The 22,372-nt window shown below is 38.8% G+C and overlaps 1 protein-coding gene across 1 annotated transcript in view; it reads right to left on the bottom strand.

The window, feature by feature from the left end:
- Nucleotides 1–22,372, bottom strand: part of LOC147026919 (IQCJ-SCHIP1 readthrough transcript protein-like) — a 215,288-nt gene that overhangs the window by 171,092 nt on the left and 21,824 nt on the right. The window contains 1 exon segment of the mRNA XM_085883595.1: nucleotides 2,753–2,799. Coding sequence (XP_085739721.1) covers nucleotides 2,753–2,799 — 47 coding nt within the window.

Here is a 22,372-nt window from a genome sequence, read left to right on the forward strand (position 1 = left end):
TGAATACCATGGGAAGAGAGTTTGGTGAGTAGGGCAGGGTGCCAGACTGTGTCAAAAGCACGTGATATGTCCAGGGATACGGCTCGGATTTCCTGTCTGGCATTGAGGACCTCCATCCATTGATGGGAGAGCAGTAGCAGCATATCCAGGGTAGAGTGACCTGGTCTGAAACCAAATTGATGATTGGAAATCAAGCCATTGGAGAAGAGGAAGGATTTCATGTCTGAAGCAATGATGGATTCCATAACCTTGCTGATGTTGGGGAGAAGGCTGATTGGTCTGTAGTTACAGGGATCTGTTTTTGCACCTTTTTTATGCAGGGCAGTGATGTTAGCAGATTTCCAAGCAGATGGCAGATGACCTTGGGAAAATGAGAGGGTGAATAGAACAGAGAGAGGGTGAGCAAGAGCAGAAGAGCAGGCTTTGAGGACACGTGGGCTGATGCAGTTTGGACCGAATGCAGAATCTGACTCGAGGTTTGAAAGCAAGCTCTCCACCTTGTCAGGAGAAAAGGATACAGAGTCCAGGGACAGTTGGGTGCGACTGGGTAAAGTGGGTAGAGATAGTGATGGGTTTGGGACACAAGATTTAGCTGCAAACACCGAGTTTAGACATTCAGCTTTATCACGTGTGGAATCAGCAGTGCGGCCATTTGAGGTAAGGGAGGGGATGGAGGGGGAACATACACCAGAAACAGATTTGATTAAACGCCACCAGGATTTTGAGGAGGGAGAGAGGTCTGAGAGTTCAGACTTGAGATGAGAAAGATGTTGTTTTCTGGCTCTCCTGAGGGTAGATACACACTTGTTCCGAGCTTTGTGGAAAGAACTGAGATTGCCGTCAGTTGGGTTTGCTTACCATGAGGCAAAGGCAAGTTGTTTCAGGACAACTGCCTCGCCACAAGCTTCAGTAAACCAAGGGCGGGAGGAAGGGTAAGACAACTGAACACGAGAGGGGATAAATCTGTGCATGAGGGAGAGCAAGTTTCTTTGAAGGAATTCCCAGGATGAGTTGATGTTTGAGAAAGTAGTGATAGGAGACCAGTCTGTAAGTTTGATGGTTGCTCGAGACCCTGCCAGTCGGCTTGGAGTGAAATGCCAGACTCGAAGGCGGTGAGGTGGTTCTCTGATGACAGCCAGAGAGATGTCCACTTTAACAAGGACGTGGTCAGAAGAACCAATTGGAGCGAAGGAAGAGCAGCAGATATTGTCAGGGAAATTTGTCAAAATCAGATCCAGAAGAGATGGAGTACCATTGGTTGAGATCCGGGTCGGAAGTTGACCGATTGAGTCAGTCCCAATGAGTCACAGAAAGCTTTTGCTGATCGGCCCCATGGCAGGTGAGAGAGGTACCCACACCTAGCCAACTGGCGTGATGACAATTGAAGTCGCCACATAAGAGGAAGAGAGAGTTTGGATGAGAAGATAGAAGATGGTCCATGTTTTCGGAGAGTGAGGTGTAGATGGAGTCATCACTGTTCGGTGGACGGTACAGTACACATATAAACATGAGGTGGGAGTGGAGGGGAAGCCGAAGCCAGAGGTATTCCTGGGGGTGTGGGGGAGTGAGAGCAGTGCAGGGAGAGTGAGGAATAGAGTCTTTGATGAAGAGAGCAACACCTCCACCAGGACGATGGTTGCCAACCTATGGTTGTTTGTCCATGCTCGAACTTTTTAAAATTCTGAGCATCAAGGAAGGAAGCAGTAGGGCCATCTATTTAATACGTATGTCACAAGAGGGGATGGTTGTATTGGTTAAGAGAATTTAAAAGAAGGAAAATTACCCCCATGTGGGGGTGACGGTCATCTCTATAATGTTTTTTACTATCATAATTTATGAACCGTTGCCAGATATCTCCTAAAATGACAAACTAGATAGGTTTTGAAAATGGCGACTTTCAGAACTTTCGTGACCTCGTGACCTTGACCCTGACCTCGAATCCGAGAAAAAATATATTGTTGGGTATCACTCATCGACCTCTACCCACATACCAACTTTCATCAAGATCGGAAGTAAAAAGTTTTCTTTGTACCGGGAGGTGTTTTTGACCATCTCCCAGGTTACGTGGCGGCCAAACGGGACGGAAATTCAAAAATCTGTCCAGTTAGATACAAGATAATACTTTTTACTATCATAATCAATAAACAGTTGCCGAATATCTTGTAGAACGGCAGACTAGATAGGTTTTTAAAATGGCGATTTTTATAACTTACGTGACCTCGTGACCTTGACCCTGACCTTGAACCCGGACAAAAGTTATATCGTTGTGCAACACTCATCAACCTCTACCAACATACTAAGTTTCATCAAAATCGGAAAGAAAAATTGTTGACGGACGGACGGACGGACATTTGGTCCGGCTTTGTTAGGTCATCTCGGTGGAGATGACCTAAAAAGGGTGTGGTGGATCGGGGAGGGGGATATGAGAGTAGTTAAGGGAGAAAGGAAAGAATGTCCAAAAAATAAACATGTTGGCAAGATATAATTGGTGGAGGGAAGCGGGCCAGTGGAAATTCTAACCGCTTTGCATGCGTAATAACTAGATCGCTCTTCACTGCACAAAAAAGGCTGATGTTTGTGGCAAAAAACCTCCAAAAAACAAGGATATTAATTTGACGTGATATAAGCACAAATATCTGTTTATAGGAGTATTACAATTTTCCCATTGAATTATAAAAACTTGCACCAACAACCAGTCTTGGAAAAGTAAACACAACAACAGTTGAAACAAGATAAAGCAAAAATGATTTACCTGGGTTGTGTTGTACTTGTAAGGTCACGCCCGATCCCATGTATCACCTGTGAGAAAGAATAATAAATAATTGAAGGATCGGTGTCAATGAAGGAAACCAGGATTGTGTGGCAGAACATGGATATGATGAAAGAACACCAACAAACAGAAACAGAGTGAGCAGCATGGCATGATTTGCGGTGGAAACCCAATTTCGAGATTTAGAATGAAACCACGGTCAAAGCCGTGTTACAAAATTTATAAACAGCCGGCATTTTGAAAAATAAATCACTATGTAATCTGCCGTTGGCAATCCACAAGTTCCTGAATTTCACAAGCTCAATTAGGCAGCCATGTAAGCAGGTAGTTATTAATGGGGCAGAGAGGGCGCTGCATATTAATATGAATATACGTTAGTGGATAGCTCTGATGGAGCTATTAAAGTACAACATGGCCATAGGTCTGTTTTGAAGAGGGCTATCATTCCATGGCAATGCACTAAACACAGGATCTTCTGGACAAACAGCATGTTGATTATACAGTACCTTGAAAATAAATGCCTCCATTGTGGATACGCTGAATATGCAAACCACCTACTTGCAAAACAATAATTATCCAGAAAGACTATTGCAGACAATACAAATCCAACAGCAACTTACATGTACTAACAGCAGGCAAAGAATATCTTGTATAACGAACTATCCAAATTCAAAATTCTTAACGTGGACATATCCAGGACAGCATTTGTAACTGCACAGGTTTGGTGTCATATAAGGTCCACAGATGGGTCTTCATTATAAGATCCCAACTGCATGATAATAATAATAATACTGATTTTATATTGTTGTTTTAACATGCCATGTTTTGGAATTGGCAATGATGAAAGAGTGGAAAAGTACAGACAATATTGGCTGTTTTGTTTCTTGAGTCTTGTCTAAGATGGTGACTTCAGCCCAGGTGAGTAATAAACGTTCAAGCACACTGATGACTTCAACTTTGTACCTTATATATGGTCGAGAGATCTTGAGAAGTCAGGAGGTGAGATCTAGAGTTCTGAAAGTTCTGTCAAACGTTTTTGCATGTAGAAATTTTTGTGTGCATAAGTGTATTAAAACTATAAGGGCACTCTTCGACATTGAGACGTTGCCTCCACCCACATTATTACATCATTATATATACTTGTACCAAGTTTGTTCGAAATCCCTGAACCCAGCTCAAAAATAATAAATAATTCTGGCTGCCAGACCATCTGTCCAAGTAGGTTAAAATTTAAAACATATATTCCCCATGACTACGAGATCATAATGACTGCAAGTTTCACTTCAATTGATGAAGTGATTCAAGAGAAATGATTTTGTTAAGATTTTTGTTCAATCCAATATGGCTGCCAGACCATCTTCTTCTTCTTCTTTCGGCTGCTCCCGTTAGGGGTCGCCACAGCGGATCATCCATTATGATCCGCATAGTGATTTGGCACATGTTTTACGCCGGATGCCCTTCCTGACACAACCCTGGTCGCCTCTTACGACACAGGGATATGGTACACCTATTTTAACCGGGGTATACACCGGCCCAGTATACTGGTACTCATTTCGCCGACCTCGGAAGGATGACAGGCTGAGTCAACCCCCTGGTGTATTAATTCAGTGGCTCAACGGGGCTTGAACTCAGGACCTCTTGGATCCCAAGCCGCTGCCCTAACCACTGCGCCAACACCAGGCTATATGGCTGCCAGACCATGTGACCTATTAATTATAAGTGAACACCCTGGTATCCACAAGGTTTGGGGAACATGTGGGTGAAGTTTAGGTGAAGAAGAGGGTTTTTGAAGGTTTATTTTCGAAAAATCGTAGCTGCCAAACATTGTGACCTTATGACGTCATAAGTGGAAAAATTTTGTTCCTCATTGATAGGCGATCATATCTGTAAAGTTTCACCTCTATCTGTTCAGCTGTTTCAGAGAAGAAGAATTTTGAATGTTTTTATGTTTAAAAAATATGGCTGCCGAACCACGTAACTGATGATGTCATCAATTTTTTTTCCCCCAAACAATTTAGCCCTAGATGACCCTCAAAAATGTTCACTCTGATCAGATAAAGCATTCAACGTATGAAATCATGACATTATAATGAAGCCACCTATGACATAATTTTTCAAAAAAAACTTGTTTACCATGGGACAAACCACCTACTTTTTACCATGGGGTTTACCATGGCGCAAATCACATGTGCCAAGTTTCAATTTTTTAAATGGAGCGGTTTCAGAGAAACAGAGGTCCAATGTATTTCCTTTTTCCAGCATGGCTGCCACATCACATGACCTATGATGTCATAATTATCATTAAAACATTCTATGTGAGAAGTCGCACATAAGGTGAAAATTCCACATCAATTGGATAAGCGGTTGCAGAAAAAAAAACAGAGAAAATTAGCATGGACGTGTATGTGTGTGTGTGTGTGTGTGTGTGTGTGTGTGTGTGTGTGTGTGTGTGTGTGTGTGTGTGTGTGTGTGTGTGTGTGTGTGTGTGTGTGTGTGTGTGTGTGTGTGTGTGTGTGTACACGCAAGTTGTTGTTGCCTACTATCTCCACATGTGGGTGGGTTTCTGCAGGTGAAACAGAGACCTGCCAGGTCTCAATGTGTGTGTATATGTGGGTTTCAGAATGTGAGATGGAGTCCTCCAAGGGTGGGATCAAAGTATCCAACTTCATTTCGGTAGGGTCACGATTCACGAATCAAGCACGTTGTGAAGTTTTATGTTTTCAAAATTTTGTGGTGATGGCTCTCTTCAGTATCGTTACTGAGCGCCGGACGGCTTCCAACCGTAGTTTGTTTGTCGTGATATTCCCAGTGATGGTTTTTAATATCTTTGTGAGGTACTTTGTCTACATTCCCATGAGGTTCTTCGTCATCACTGGTACAACTTTAGCATTCTTCGGCTTCCAGGATCTTTTCACTTCATGCTTGACGTCTTGGTATTTGGTAATTTTCTTGATTTCTGCATCGTGAGTCAAAAATCCCCGGTATTAACACCTCAACTAGCAATGCCTTCTTCCCTTTTTTTTTGCACCTAAGTATGATATCTGGTTGCAATGCTTTATTTTCGATGTTCACGCCTGATGGGATCATTAGGTCATACATGAGCGGCATTTCAATGTTTTCAGCCATTGCTTTTGGTTCTTTTTCCCACATATTTTCTGGAACGGGAATATCAAAGTTTTTGCAGCTGTGTCAGCGGATTATCTTACAAACTCTGTATCGTGTGTACAGCTGTACTGACAGGTTAAAAAAAAAATTTTTCGTGTTCGGTCATTAAGCATCACATATCATTCTCTTTGCTACCCCCACACCCACCCTTCACCTGTCTTCCTCCTCTCCCCCATCCTTTTCTCTCACTCTGTCCCCTCCTTGCTCCCCCTTCTCATAAAATGCAGCACTCTCCTCCCACACCTCTGTCGCTGTAGCGTCCCACACCTGTGGCGACCGCCGGTCGCCGGGGCATGGCCCGGGGGTTCGGTGCAGGGCGATTCGTGTCGCGGTGTTTGGAGTGGGATGATTCCGCAGCTTGGAATCATCTTGCCAGATGTAAAGTGGAGCCACTTCCGGCCATCATGGCTGGGCCGTGTGCTGGCCGGGGCCCAACCAGAGTGCCCGATTTGGGTGATGACACATCGCTTCGGGTTGTCGCCCCCACCCCCCCCCACCACAAGGTCTATAAAAGGACTTATTCAGTTCCTCTACAAGCCTAGACATTTGCAAAAAATTAACTCCATTCACCAAGTTGACCCTTTTTAGTCCCTTAATACACTTTAGACCCCTAAGACCCTTGAGGTTTTTATTCCCCTAAGATCCCTTTTGATCTTCTGGACCCTTAACACCCTTTTTGGACCTTCACACCTTTAATGTGCAAACTCCCCCTCCCCTCATACCCATTTAGACGAGATACCTGCAGATTTTTGACCATTTGGACACGTTTCAGACTGAGCGACCTCTTAAGCCCCTTCTTCTCTGGGCCATTGTTACTCTTATTTCTTTTATAACCTCTGCCACCGAAGGTGAAGGAGGTTATGTTTTCACCCCTTTCTGTGTGTTTGCCTTTGTTACTTGCAAAATCGAAGATTTTTTTCAGTATATTGGTCAGTCAATTTTGTTATTCTGTCTGTTTGTTTGTCTGTTTGTCTCCTACAGGTCAGAATTTAAAACCGATCGTCATGAAACTTCACCACATGGTAGAGTTTGTCATGAGGAAGAAGCTTATTGTTTTTGAGGTCAAAAGGTCAACATAGGCCAAAGGTCAACAAATTTGTCAAATTTCTGAAATCCTCAATTTTCATCCGATTGACATGAAATTTGAAGAGGATTTAAACTTCAGGTCACTGAATTCAACCTGTGAATTATTTTTGAGGTCAACATCGACTAAAACGTCAACATTGGCCCAAGGCAACAACAACGGTGGTATTTATAAAATTCTCAATTTTCATCCGATTGACTTGAAATTTGAAGAGGATTTATATGTCAGGGCACTGAATTCAACCAATAATTATTTTTGAGGTACACATCGGCCAAAATGCTACATAGCACGATATCTCAAAAACTAGAGGACGGATTCAAATGAAACTTGGTGGACATATTGGGTGTATGGCAAGGAAGAATTGATTCAATTTTAGTGAAGATCCGAATCTGGATCTGGATACGAGAATTATTTATTTTTTAAAGTTATTCTTCTCCATTGAGAGAAAGGGCCAAAAACAATGTAGCATTGTGTAGCATGATCTTTCAAAATGTATTGGGCCTGATATGTTCTCGTGGATCAGGCATTGTGTGGCAGAGGTATGCGCTCTTCTATTTATATGGTCGTCTTTCGGCTGCTCCCGTTAGGGGTCGCCACAGCGGATCATCCATTATGATCCGCATTCTGATTTGGCACAGGTTTTACGCCGGATGCCGTTCCTGATGCAACCCTGGTCGCCTGTTACGACACATGGATAAGGATTGGGTTTCGCCATGATTCCGGGCTGCCCTACACCCTCTCATAGCATGGCCTAGTGCAGAGCACCCGTCCTCAAGCGATCCTCCAACCCAAGCCTCCGAGTAACCGGATTACAGGTGCACGCCACTACGCCTGGTGCACTCTTCTATATATATATATATATATATATATATATATATATATATATATATATATATATATATATATATATATATATATATATATATATATATATATATATATATATATTTTCTATATTCTATCTTCTATATCAATGTACTGAGTGCCCTTCTATTTCCTCTTGTTTTTGTTTGTGCATGTGCAATTATGAACCTGCTGTCCTTTCTTATTCAGTTCCTCGATAAGCTGAGCCATGAGCAAAAAATTAAATCCATTCCCCAAGTTGAAAATCTAAGTCTTTGATCATTTTCACCTGACTCTTGTTACACATCTATTTTTTAAAAAATTACACGTTCGCAAAGCACACGGTTACCTTTGCATAACATGTACTCTGTTCATTAAGAAAATTATCAAAAAGAGAGTTAAAAACAGAAGTACAAGCACGAACCATAATGCATGACAGAAACATAATGTGATATAATATCACATGACAATGCCTGAAACCCTAGGCAATTACTCTTACCTGATGATGTCACAATTGAGTTGGCAGAAATGCTGGTGCTGGACATGTAATATTGCTCAAAGCATTAAATTTAAATCTTGACCAACTTCATGCCATTTGCAAGGCCATAATGTACGAGGCAATATTAATGTGTATATTGATTCATAAATCGATAATTAACTGCTCGCGCCATCTGGCGACCCCGGTGGTGATGCTAACATTCGACATGTGCATGTTTAAAGCCTTGGGAAAGAAAGAAATTCCTGGGTGTGTTAAAGGTAAAAAAATGAAAAACAATATACACACCTCCACCCCATACCTCATTCCACTCCGAAGAACATATTGTTCCTTTCTCCGATAATTATTATCATCCCAGCCGTGTGTCACGCAGGACCCCTTACAGTCCACCTACCATAAATTACATAATGTCAGTTCATGGTCACAGATGCTCTAATTTAATGAAAAAAAATACTTCAAATAAACAAATTTTATGCTCCAGATAAAAAAGTACCACAATTCTGAGTGGGATGATGTAACAGGAATCGATGATTAGATAAATTTGTGCTTCAAAGTTATATGATTGATCGACTTGGGAAATCTATGAAATGAAAGATTGAATAACCTTTTCTCAACACATCTTTTCAAGATTAACCTTAAGCATTTTTTTCATTTACACTATTCTCTTCCATTTTCTTAAGATGTGCTGCACTGTACTTGAAAAATACAGGACTTTCAAAATGACATATGAATGCTCAGCGAGGCCTTTTGCGCTTTGCTTTTTTTGGCGTTTTCAGTGACTCGATTCTGCTCGGAACTTTTAACCTGCCATTGCTTGTGTGCAATATGTAATTCGAATCATCTTTTAAACATTATTTTTAGAACGAGGATGAAAGAGTGCCAATTTTGAGATGGTTAACCATAATTGTTCTGTTCCTAAATATAAATTGAACTCAAGGGCAACAGAGTGAATATGAGAAATATCCATGGATGAGAGGTGTTGGGTTCATACCATTTCCTGTTAATAAAAATTAGCTGGAGGCAACAGTGGATATAACATACATGTCCTCACATAGAAGGACGATTCTCCTTTTACCAACAGATGCAAGAATCTAGTATAATTTATCTTGTGGCCCTGGATGACCAAACAATATATATATATATATATATATATATATATATATATATATATATATATATATATATATATATACATATATGTACACACACAGAGACATACATAAATGGCAGTCACAGCTCAGTCAACACTCACCACCTCACCCACCTCCTAAACGTAATAATAATAATAATAATAATAATAATAATAATAATAATAAAAATAAATATCATTTTAAACTTACTCTGTGCATTGAAAAGCCCCAGATATTATCATTCCTCACTGACAGAGATGATCAGGGAGGTCAGTTAGAACACGCCATCCACAGCCCGCCCACAGGCCTTGTACCAGTCCACATCCACGCCAGTTTGCAGTACGGAAAGCTGCGAGATCTCAGCTTTTCGCATGAACTGATAAATTTATCCAATTATTTTGTTGTGCAGAGGCACATTCCTTTCTCACCTGTACATTTCCAAGTATTTTTGGCTTACTTTATAAGCTTTCTGAACCATTTTAAATCACAACCCATATCTTTTACACAAAATATATGAGTACTTTACGTTACCCCCAAACACACCAGCTTCCCAGGGTTTCTGCGCTTCTGCACTGAGCATTCTGGGGTGGTTTACATCATTTTGAAAGTCGAGTTTGGTTTTTTTTTTAAATAAAAAGTGAGTTTTTGTTGTTGTTTTTGAAAGTCATAATGATCATATGATATTGTCACTGGTTGGTTGGTCAGTTTGTTGGATGGAAGGATGGATATCATCATTTTAAACTTACTCTGTGCATTGAAAAGCCCCAGATATTATCATTCCTCACTGACAGAGATGATCAGGGAGGTCAGTTAGAACGCGCCATCCACAGCCCGCCCACAGGCCTTGTACCAGTCCACATCCACGCCAGTTTGATCCACGCCAATTTCATACTTTGTCATACGCTGGCTAGTATGCTGGCATAAGTTGTATGTCGGTGTTGATGGACTGATCTGGGATGGTTGTATGTATGTATGTATGTGTGTATGGATATATGTATGTTTGTATGTGTTGTTTATTTGATGTATGGATGGATGGATGCTTGTATGTTTGGAAAGATGGTTTGTTGGAGGAATAGTTGCATATACTTAAGGATGAGTGGTTGTATGTGTGGAAGGATGGATGGATGGATGGATGGATAGAGGGATGGAAAGATGGTTTTTTGGATGCATGTATGTATGGTTCTTTTTTAGTTGGGATGGAAGAATGGATGGTGTGTTGGATGGATGCTCAGTACTGTGCAAAAGTCTTAGGCCACCTTGAAAATAAACATTTTTTGTAACATTGGCATATTTCCATGAATAAAAGGTGTTATAATGATCATATTTTGTTTGAAGAAATTAACTTGAATCGTATTTTACAATATTATTATAGGAAATTCCAATATTTGGTGTGACCACCCTTTTTTCATGTGAAAAAGCAGATTTACCTTTTGGAATGCTTTCCTGCAATCTCTGGAGAAATTCCACTGTGAGGTTGTTCAATGTATTCTGCAATAGTTCCCATAATTACCATCACCAAAGGAGATGGGATTGCATTTGCGTCCATTTGTTTGTCTGTTTGTTTGCATAGAATGTGCCAATGTAGACCACAAATGCCACCGAGTGGTAACCAGTAGTACACGTTTTCTTTTTTTGATGGAGTACCTCCATAAAGTATGTACAATTAGAATGTGAGTACATCGATAAATTATGTACAATTAGAATGTGAGTATATGTAGAAAGTATGTACAATTACAATGTGAGTATGTCGATAAAGTATGTACAATTAGATTCAAAGTACATGTATTTAATATGTACAATTAGAATGTGAGTACATGTATAAAGTATGTACAATTAGAATGTGAGTAAATGTGTAAAATATGTTCAATTGGAATGTGAGTACATGTATAAAGTACGTCCAATTAGAATGATTACATGTATTAAGTATGTACAATTATAACGTGAGTACGTGTTTGAAGTATGTACAATTAGAATGTGAGTCCATGTATAAAGTGTGTACAATTAGAATGTGAGTACATATATACAGTTTGTACAGTTATAATATGAGCACATGTGTAAAGTATGTACAATTAAAATGTAAGTACATTTATAAAGTATGTACAATTAGAATGTGAGTACATCGATAAATTATGTACAATTAGAATGTGAGGACATTTATAAAGTTTGTACAATTAGATTGTGAGTACATGTATAAAAGTATGTACAATTAGAATGTGATAACATGTATAAAGTATGTACAATTAGAATGTGAGTATATGTAGAAAGTATGTACAATTACAATGTGAGTACGTCGATAAAGTATGTACAATTAGATTTCAAGTACATGTATTTAATTTGTAGAATTAGAATGTGAGTACATGTATAAAGTATGTACAATTATAATGTGAGTACATGTGTAAAGTATGTTCAGTTGGAATGTGAGTACATGTATAAAGTACAATTAGAACGTGAGTACATCTATAAATTATGTATAATTAGAATGTGAGGACGTTAATAAAGTTTGTACAATTAGAATGTGAGTAGATGTATAAAGTATGTACAATTAGAATGTGAGTACATCGATAAAGTATGTACAATGAGAATGTGAGTATATGTGGAAAGTATGTACAATTACAATGTGAGTATGTCGATAAAGTATGTACAATTAGATTGCAAGTACATGTATTTAATATGTACAATTATAATGTGAGGACATGTATGAAGTATGTACAATTAGAATGTGAGTACATGTGTAAAGTATGTTCAGTTGGAATGTGAGTACATGTTTATAATATGTACAATTAGAATGTGAGTACATGTGTAAAGTATGTTCAGTTGGAATGTCAGTACATGTATAAAGTGCGTACAATTAGAATGAGTACGTGTATAAAGTATGTACAATTACAATGTAAGTACGTCGATAAAGTATGTACAATTAGATTGCAAGTACATGTATTTAATATGTACAATTAGAATGCGAGTACATGTATAAAGTATGTAAAATTAGAATGTGAGTACATGTGTAAAGTATGTTCAATTGGAATGTGAGTACATGTATAAAGTGCATCCAATTAGAATGATTACATGTATTAAGTATGTACAATTATAACGTGAGTATGTGTTTGAAGTATGTACAATTAGAATGTGAGTCCATGTATAAAGTGTGTACAATTAGAATGTGAGTCCATGTATAAAGTATGTACAATTAGAATGTGAGTACATGTATACAGTTTGTACAGTTATAATATGAGCACATGTGTAAAGTATGTACAATTAGAATGTAAGTACATTTATTAAGTATGTACAATTAGAATGTGAATACATGCATAATGTATGTACAATTAGAATGTGAGTACATGTATAAAGTATGTACAATTAGAATGTGAGTACATGTATAAAGTATGTACAATTAGAATGTGAGTACATGTATAAAGTTTGTACAAATAAATGTGTACATGTATAAACTATGTACAATTTGAATGTGAGCAGATGTGTAAAGTATGTACAATTAGAATGTAAGTACATGCAAAAGTATGTACAATTAGAATGTGTGTACATCCATAAAGTATGCATCATTCAAATGTATGTAAGTTTGTCGAGTGTGTACAATTAGAATGTCAGTACGTGTGTAAAGTATGTACAATTAGAATGTATGTGTTTCAAGTTTATACAATTAGAATGAGAGTACGTGTGTAAAGTGTGTTCAATTATAATGTAAGTATGTCTATAAAGCATGTACAATTAGAATGTGTGCACATCTAAAAAGTATGTACAGTTAGAATGTGTGTATGTATACATAGTATGTACAATTAGAATGTGAGTACGTGTATAACGTGTGTTCAATTAGAATGTGTTTATGTCTATAAAGCATGTGCAATTACAATGTGTGTATGTGCATAAAGTATGTACAATTAGAATGTGTGTATGTCTATAAAGCATGTACAATTAAAATGTGACTACGTGCTTAAAGTATGTACCATTAGAATGTGAGTACGTGTGTAAAGTGTGTACAATTAGAATGTGCATCCTTCTATAAAGTATGTAGAATTGGAATGTGAGTGCATGTGTAAAGTATGTACAATTAGAATGTGAGTACTTCTATAAAATTGCATGAAATAAGTCTGGGTGAGGATATGCAATCTCTGATTGCTCATTGTTGTTTGTCTTTTGATTTTGGCTGTTTTTTTTGTTCTTTTTTTTTCATCTCCAAATAATCCAAAAGTCTTACACTGCAATATATATATATATATATATATATATATATATATATATATATATATATATATATATATATATATATATATATATATATTTTAGTAATTCGTAATTTCTCTCTTGCAATACCTGTATTATATACCCGCACCATACCCAAAATATCAAACTCGAAGAGCCTCAAAGTAATCGATTTAACCCAAGAAAGCAATCCCAGAGAGAAATGTCCCCAAAATCAGGTATTTCCAGAAAACAAATTGGAAGGCCAGAGAAGCTCAGCAAAACAGCTCCAATACTGAAAGCAACATTTAAAGATGATGCCCTGTTGCATAAAACATTGTTAAAGAAAGATTTGGGGATTTACTTCAATATTCCTCAAGTTCTCCCTAACGGGCAACCTTAATTTGAGGACGATTGTTGCATATTCAAATATTCTGAATTTTTTTTTTCCTTAAAACCTTCCTTAAACTTAAGGGAGCACTCCCCCATCCTTAAACATCAATCTTTGAATTTCCAAATGGTACTTGTCCCAGAAATTAATCATGAAGACGATTATCGCCACACAAGATGTCGCAAATGTGTTTTCAGAGACCTCAATCTGCTTGACATGTTTGAAGATAATACCCTGATCTAAAACATGTACGAAGGATCTTTGATCCCACAGTAGTCATTTCCACAACAATATGTCTTAAATAACTTATAAACTCCATTGAACTGACAATCCCATGTTATTTAACATGTGATATCTAGGCTGATGTAAAGGTGTGTTGTGCTGCAGGTACTGCAGGTGATCTTGAACACGTTATTCATCCGTGCTGCGAGTGTAGTGGTATTTTCATGGTGTGAACATTTATTATTTCGTTGTCAGGTTATTTAGACACCAATTCAATTGATACTGATAGTTACCCCAGGAGAAAAGTCAACTGGGTATGTAGTATATAGATTAAATGCGGCATGTTACTCGGTCCATAACTCATCAAATCACATGTCGTAGAGAGACGTCGAATACATTATGGGTAAGTTTGTATACGTTAAGAGCACGCTGGCATACATCGTAGTATGCTGGCATACTTCGTAGAACGCTGGCATTCGTCGTAGTACGCTGGCATATGTCGTAGTATGCTGGCATACGTCGTAGTACGCTGGCATACATCGTAGTACGCTGGCATACGGCGTAGTACGCTGAGCTGTTAGACAAATGTCCCATGCTTGAAATTTTCCGATGTATGCCAGCGTATGACTCACACGTTCCACTTAACGCTGGCCATAAGTTGTAGGCACGTTTCGCGATCGTTGACACAGGTCAACACACGTTACTTGTGAGTTACTCATAAGTCGAAACACGTGCTCCTAACATATACAAAACTTACCCATAACGTATTCGACGTGTGCCCGCTTGGTTCGGGAAATTTTTCATACATGGGCATACGCTGGCTAAAACGTCAAGATGTGACAGCGGCTTCACACTTCAAGGTCTAGTACGGTTATGATTCGAATCGTCGAGCCGCAGCCTATGAATAGCCTACGCCACGTGATCGTCGGCGATACGCTGCCGCGCTATGTATAAGTTAGGCTATTGTTGGGCATAGGTTGTGAACGCCGACAACACGCCAAACATTCGTTGGTATAAGTTATCTATATGTGATTGAAACGTTCTGTGTACGTTACTAATATGTTATGCATACGTCCAACACGTTATTATACGCCCAAAACTTAAAAAAAACATCAATAGTTCAGCGTACGCCAGCGTTTTACATACATTTTGATACCTTGCCATACGCTGGCTAAAACGTCAAGGTGTGACAGCCCCTTTATCAAAAGTTATCTCCATGGGTGAGTCACTGTCAAAACACCCTTTCTGCATAATGGAAAGAAAGCAAAGAGACAATATGTCCAATAACATCAGAGTTTGGATGCTAATCAGTGGGAAATAGTACTTTGGAGTGACTAGTCGTTGTTTGGAATTTTTAGAAAAGAAGGCAGTATATCAGAAGGAGGATTGGTGAGAAGTATTAAAGGATATGTGTCCACAGCCTATTGCAAAGCATGATGGAGGCTCTCTTCAAGTTTGGGGATGTTTTTCTGCAACAGGCATTGGTGAGTTGGTGAGAACTGAAGGAATAACGAATGCTGACAAGTACAAGCATGTCCTCATCCACCATGGTATCCCATTGAGGAAGTAGGTTAATTTGAGACAACTTTGTTTTCCCAGCATGACAACGACCACAAACACACTGCAAATGTCGTTCACACATATTTACAAAGAAAATCAGTCAGGTATCAAGAACTATTAGAATTCCCCCCCCCTTAAAGTTCTTTCCTTAACAGCATAGAAGCTGTCTAGGATTATTTGAACAGATAGAAAAACAAAAAACAACCATAATCAAAAGACGAATTATGGGAAACATTGCAGGAATGCATGGAACAATCTCCCAGTGGATTTTCCAAGATGGAAATCTGTTTTGAATGAAAAAATATCCTCACACCAAATATTGAAATTCCATGCATTAAAATTGGTGGAAAATTCATTTTGGTTTCTTTAATACAGCTATAATAAGCATATTATTTGTTGGGTGTTGCGCCGTCTCCTTCATCCTCACATGGTATATACATACATACAATTGATGCAATTAGATAATCAATAAACACAGTATGTCCCAATTTGCAAATCTATATAACCCCACCACTTCATCCACCAATCCAAGAGATGGATGGATCTAAATGAAATAATAATGATGTTGGGATTCAGAGTCAAACAGAATGGCACAGCAGAGGGCAGACTGGTACAAGGGGGTTTAAAAGCAACATCGCCTGGGTTTCAGAGTTTGTACGTTTTCACAATCAAATCATCATCGTAAAAGTTTTGTGAGTTAGACTTGTAAAGTGAAACAGGTAACTTTATTAAAGGTAACTTTCACATTGAAGTGATTTATGAACAAGCTCCTCGTAGAAATGGGAACTTGGCCTCAGCATTAAAGATATTTAAGTGACTGCAGATTGTGGGAACCTTAACATCCACAATGTGTACACCATGGCCAGGATAGCCAGCTTAATGTGAGACCTGTGAATTCCCAGTAAAAGTTGGGAATTGGTGTATTTTTTCAGGAATTGAGCTCAGTGTAAATAAGTATAAAATGAGATGTCCGAACAATACCTCGAGGGGTAGTTGTGGGTTCAATCCCTGGCAGAAGGGGTTGTTCGGAAAGTTCAAATGCAGTATGGTCATCTTGAAGCTATGCAATCTAGGATCAAATCCTGACCAAATTATAAAATGTGATCCTGTTATTTCACAAACAGGGCATTGCATCAATAAATGTGCCATCTGTTGCATCGGATATTGAGCTTGCGTCCTATCTGTCAGCACTTTCTGATGGGCTTTTTCATCTCATGTTGTCTTTTGGAAGAGTGGGGCAGTTGTTTGCTGGTATACCGTGGCCAAATTCTAAATTGTTGTCTGAATCAGCCCTGGAGCACATGCTATCAACCACTAGCAGTGACTCCTCAAGCAATCTCAGTGGGACAAAAGATTGTCAACATAACAGGATACAGTATTGTGCCGGATATGACGGTTCCACTGTCATCAATAAATGGATTTAGTTATTCCTGACAACTTGCAATGCCACACTGACACACACACACACACACACACACACACACACACACACACACACACACACACACACACACACACATACACACACACACACACACACACACACACACACACACACACACACACACACACACGACAATAAGTGATGCCTGTCACAGCATCATTGTTAGCACTAGACTGGGGAGCACGATCCTTCACAAACATTGTTAAGCCGGCTGTTCATCTGAAAACACACGTACACTTGTGGACGACAATGATGGTGAGATAGATCTTTTCTTCTACAGTGATCCAAAGCTCAGAGCAGAATGTACACTATCATATGTACGGTCAGGACATTTACAAGAATTACAATGATAATACTGTCAAACCCCGACATTTCTTCTTCTTCTTTCGGCTAGCTCCCGTTAGGGGGTCGCCACAGCGGATCAACCGTCTCCATTTCATAAATGGAGTCTCCATTTATGAAACGTCTCCGTTCATAAAATGTGACCTGATTCTATGTGCTTCACGTATTCATGTTTTTGGGGTTTTTTTGCGGACATATTCATAGTTTTCATATTTTTATGGATGTATTCACGGTTTTTCTGACTTGCTTCTACATTCGCAACCCTGAGCTTCACTTATTCGCAGTTTTTTTCATGGGATTTTTAATTTTCCTTTATGAATCATGAAATGCCAAGAACTCATCCCCATTTTTCTCATTGGACCAATGACCCGACATTCTCGGATTCAACATCGTGGCATTTTCCATGAAGGTATCCCCCGCTAATTCCGGGGTCCGACAGTGGCAAACAATAAATAAATCAACATCAAGAGTTGCACTCGTGACTCAAGCAATATGTTATTTTGGGAATGCAATGTATGCAATGAGATGCAATGATAAAGAGGAAGATTTAAACATCAACGTCTTCTTCTTCTTTCGTATGCAGCACATGGATGTCAGTAGCATCATTGGCTTAGGGCTGTGACTGTGCTGGTGATGCAATGCCCACTACAGGTTAGGGCAGGAATTTGAAATTTGTTCAGTGTGCGAGTTATAGCTCGTCTACTCTTTGAGCTTTGGCTCTTTAATGTCCACCAACTAATGCCAGTTTGACGTCCGTCCAAGGAACTGGACATACATTGATGAATCACCCTGTCTGTGAGATGACAGGATAGCAGTGCTTCACCGATAACCAAACCCAGACTAACCCTAACACTAACCCTAAACATTAGACAACCGAGTCTGGTTAAACTCGGGAACAGAAGAGATCTTCATAAAAATTTGATTAATGGAGACTTTGCAATGGTGTTTTAATAATTCAATGCAGATCTAATGAAATATGTGCGAGGGTCATCTGAAAAGGTCTGTCATCCAGCTTGTAACATTTCAAGTAAAAGTTATAGGTGATTGCAAGATTATAAGTACATTGTTTCATTATTTTGTGACATGTTTGATTATTTTTTAACAGGAATCAAAATAATGGCATCCAGTCATGGATGCCCTTTCATAGCAGAAGACGGCCATTCACATGACTGTGACAATCAAACTTCCTGGGAATGTGAATTTGTTTATCATGGAGAAACTGCTGCTGAGACGACAACTACACTCTGAGATAAGTTTATTTGTCTTGGAATTGAAACCCAGGCTAAACACCTCAAAAGTAGGTTGGCATACCTAAAAGCCATCCTGCAAGCTCAATGGAAGAAAGCACCAAGGATATAACTATTGCAGAAAGTGTGGCTGAAAAGTTCGTCTAAACTCTTGTAAAATTAGTAGTGATGCAGAAGAAGAAAGTACATGCAGTCAGCAAGAAATTGTATAAACATAAAGAAAAAAATACTTTAAGATTAGGGGAAAACGATTTGCATCCACTGAAGAGGTGAACAGAACATTAAGGATACTTCAGAAAGATAGCTTCTGTGCTGGAATAACAAGTTCATTGGGCACTCAACGAATTGCATTGAAGCGAGGATGGAAATTACACAGAATAAATGTGACATCCCACTATATTAAACTAGAGAGTTCATAGAACACCTTACCCATGCAGTCTTGAGAAAAAGGACATGGGATAAGTCTTTTAAACACTTGCTTTGCGTTTCCAAGCACTATCTTCATTTATTTTGTTTGTGAACCTTGCACAACAGATGTGATGATAAATACACAGCACTATGTGCCGCCATATTTGTCAGAATGCAGAATGTAATAAATAGCCCTGTGGGGGACTGACAGTTATTTCCCTAACAGGCGAGGTACAAATGAGGGATTAGGGGGAAGAGGCCATGTCCCGCATTCCTGAAGTTGTACAGTCTAGGGGAGCACAATTTAAGTTAACGGCATGGTCCTTATGTTTCATGAAGAATTTGGTCTGCATCTGGCCATCGACTTCTGAGATTTTAAAATAAATTACCTGCATTTGAGGTGAAACCCCCCTTTTCAGCCTCTTATCGGGGTGGATCCGGATGGGAAGAAAACAACCCCATGAGACCTTTCTCTTTTGATGGATTGTACCAAATTTGGTCCATATCTGTGGGGTAGTTTGTGAGGAGGTGTTTTAGTAAAATGTTAATGGAGGGATGTACGTACATACGGACAGATGGACAGCCAGACACCGAGACCCACTGTTTGAGCTTATTTTGGAGAAACAACCTAAAAACGGCTATTGTGCCCTCAGGGCATGATTGTGTGAATGTTGAATCTCATAGATGTTCTCTTTGTTCCTCTACCCTCAGTGCATGAATATTTTTCCAAATCTTGCTCAAGGGAAAGGTTTTGAAAGTGACAAGAAGACGATTTGTGTTCTGCACTCTTCAAGTAAAAAAATTCAATTGAAATGAAATAAAGATTTTAAAAGTAGTAAAAAAAAATTGTTTTGGAAGTTTACCACCATTGAAACAGCATTTTTTGTTAAACCACCTTATTTTACATGTTACGTTAGTTATTCGTGCCTATTGTTTGTGTCCTTTATGTCCGTAAAAAGAGTAAGTTTCCTGTTTGGAATGATTTTCAAATTTGTTTGACTTGCAGACAGGCAGACAGAGAGAGGAAAAAAACATTATCTCACTCCTTTTTGCACATGTGCAATCAGGACAAATTCAGGACCAAAGCACTGCTAAACGACATGTTTGTTTTCTGATTCATGTTCCAATTCATGTTCAAAATATAACATTCAATTGAAATTAAGTTGTCCCTCGAACATAAACTGATGTTTGTGGACAGGCACACAGACAACAGAAGTGAACCAATTGCTTAACCTTGCTTTCCACTTTGGGTATGCAGGGTAATAAAGCATTTCTCTGATTGTGAATTGCCATTGTGAACACGTGTGTATGTATGTGAAACACAATTATAGAAAAACTATAATTGCCACTTTATAACTGCTGGCAGTGATGACCGGGTACCCAGACGTCCGCCTTTGATACAACGTGAGACTTAAATGATAGTCGCAAAGTTTCGCATCAATAGGATAAGTGGTTCCAGAGAACACAATATTTAATATTGTTCTTGAATTCAACATGGCTGCCCAACCATGTGACCTATCAATTATTCATGAACAAACTTATATTCACCACCCTTGAGCAATACTTTTATGAAGTTTCCACTTGATCTGTTGAGCCATTCTGTAGAAGATGTTTGAAGGTTTTAGGGTTAATTCAATATGGCCGCCAAACCATGTGACCTATCAATTAGAAATTAACAAACTTGTGAAAGGATGTCTTGGGGAAAGTGTGTGTGAATTTTTGCCTCAATCTGTCCGGTCGTTCTGGAGAAGAATATTTTTGAAATTTATTAATTTTCAATCCAAGATGGCTGACGAACCATGTGACCTATGACATCATAAATTTATATTCTGCCTCCAATCATGAACTGGAACACGTGTGTGAAGTTTCTTGTTAATCAGATAAGGTACGTTTTTCTATCCAAGGTGGCTGCCAAACCATGTGACTTGTTATGTCATACTTTTTCCATGTGTGCAGATAAGACCTTAGATGACAGTTGCAAATTTTCGCTTCGATAGATTAAGCAGTTCCAGAGAAAACATTATTTCATATTTTTCTTAAATCGACCATGGCTGCCAAACCATGTGACCTATCAATTATTCATTAACAAACTTGTAGAAGGATGTCATGGGGAATGTGGGTGTAAAGTTTTGCCTCAATCTGTCCAGCCGTTCTAGAGAAGATCTTTGAAGGTTTTAGGGTAAATTCAATATGGCCACCGAACCATGCGACTTATCAATAAGAAATTAACAAACTTGTGAAAGGATGTCTTGGGGAAAGTGTGTGTGTGAATTTTTGCCTTAATCTGTCCAGCTGTTCTGGAGATTTTTTTAATTTATTAATCTTCAATCCAAGATGGCTGACGATCCATGTGACCTATGACATCAGAAATTGAAATTCTGTTTCATATCATGTAGCGGAACAGGTTTCTGAAGTTTCGTGTTAATCGGATAAGGTGCGTTTTTCTATCCAAGATGGCCGCCAAACCATGTGACTTGTGATGTCATATTTTTTACCATGTATGTCGACATACAAGGTAGATGATGGATGCAAATTTTTGCTTCGATGGGTTTAGTAATTCCAGAGAAAACATTATTTAATATTTTTCTTAAATCCAACATGGCTGCCAAACAATGTGACCTATCAATTATTTATTAATAAACTTATATCCCCTACCCAAGGAAAATACACTTGTGAAGTTTCCACTTGATCTGTTGAGCCTTCTGTTGAAGATGTTTGAAGGTTTTAAGGTAAATTCAATATGGCCACCAAACCATGTGACCTATCATTGAGAAATTAACAAACTTGAAAAGGATGTCATGGGGAATGTGCGTTTAAAGTTTCGCCTCAATCTGTCCAGCCGTTCTGGAGAAGAAGATTTTTTTATTAAAAAAAATTGAAAACAAGATGGCTGCCAAACCATGTCACCTATGATGTCATGATTATTATTTTTTTTTTACAGTTAATTGTTGTGTAGATGAGGCTCAAGAAATGTCAGATTTTTCCTATGCAGCGTTCTACTTGACGAATTTTCACCAGGATGACGTCAGGAAAACCCACCCAATTAATCCTCAGAATGACGTCACCGGGTTGACGTCGG

This window comes from Eptatretus burgeri, chromosome 5 (genome assembly GCF_056783735.1).
Source record: "Eptatretus burgeri isolate ZD-2024b chromosome 5, Ebu_testis_v1, whole genome shotgun sequence".
Taxonomy (NCBI): domain Eukaryota; kingdom Metazoa; phylum Chordata; class Myxini; order Myxiniformes; family Myxinidae; genus Eptatretus; species Eptatretus burgeri.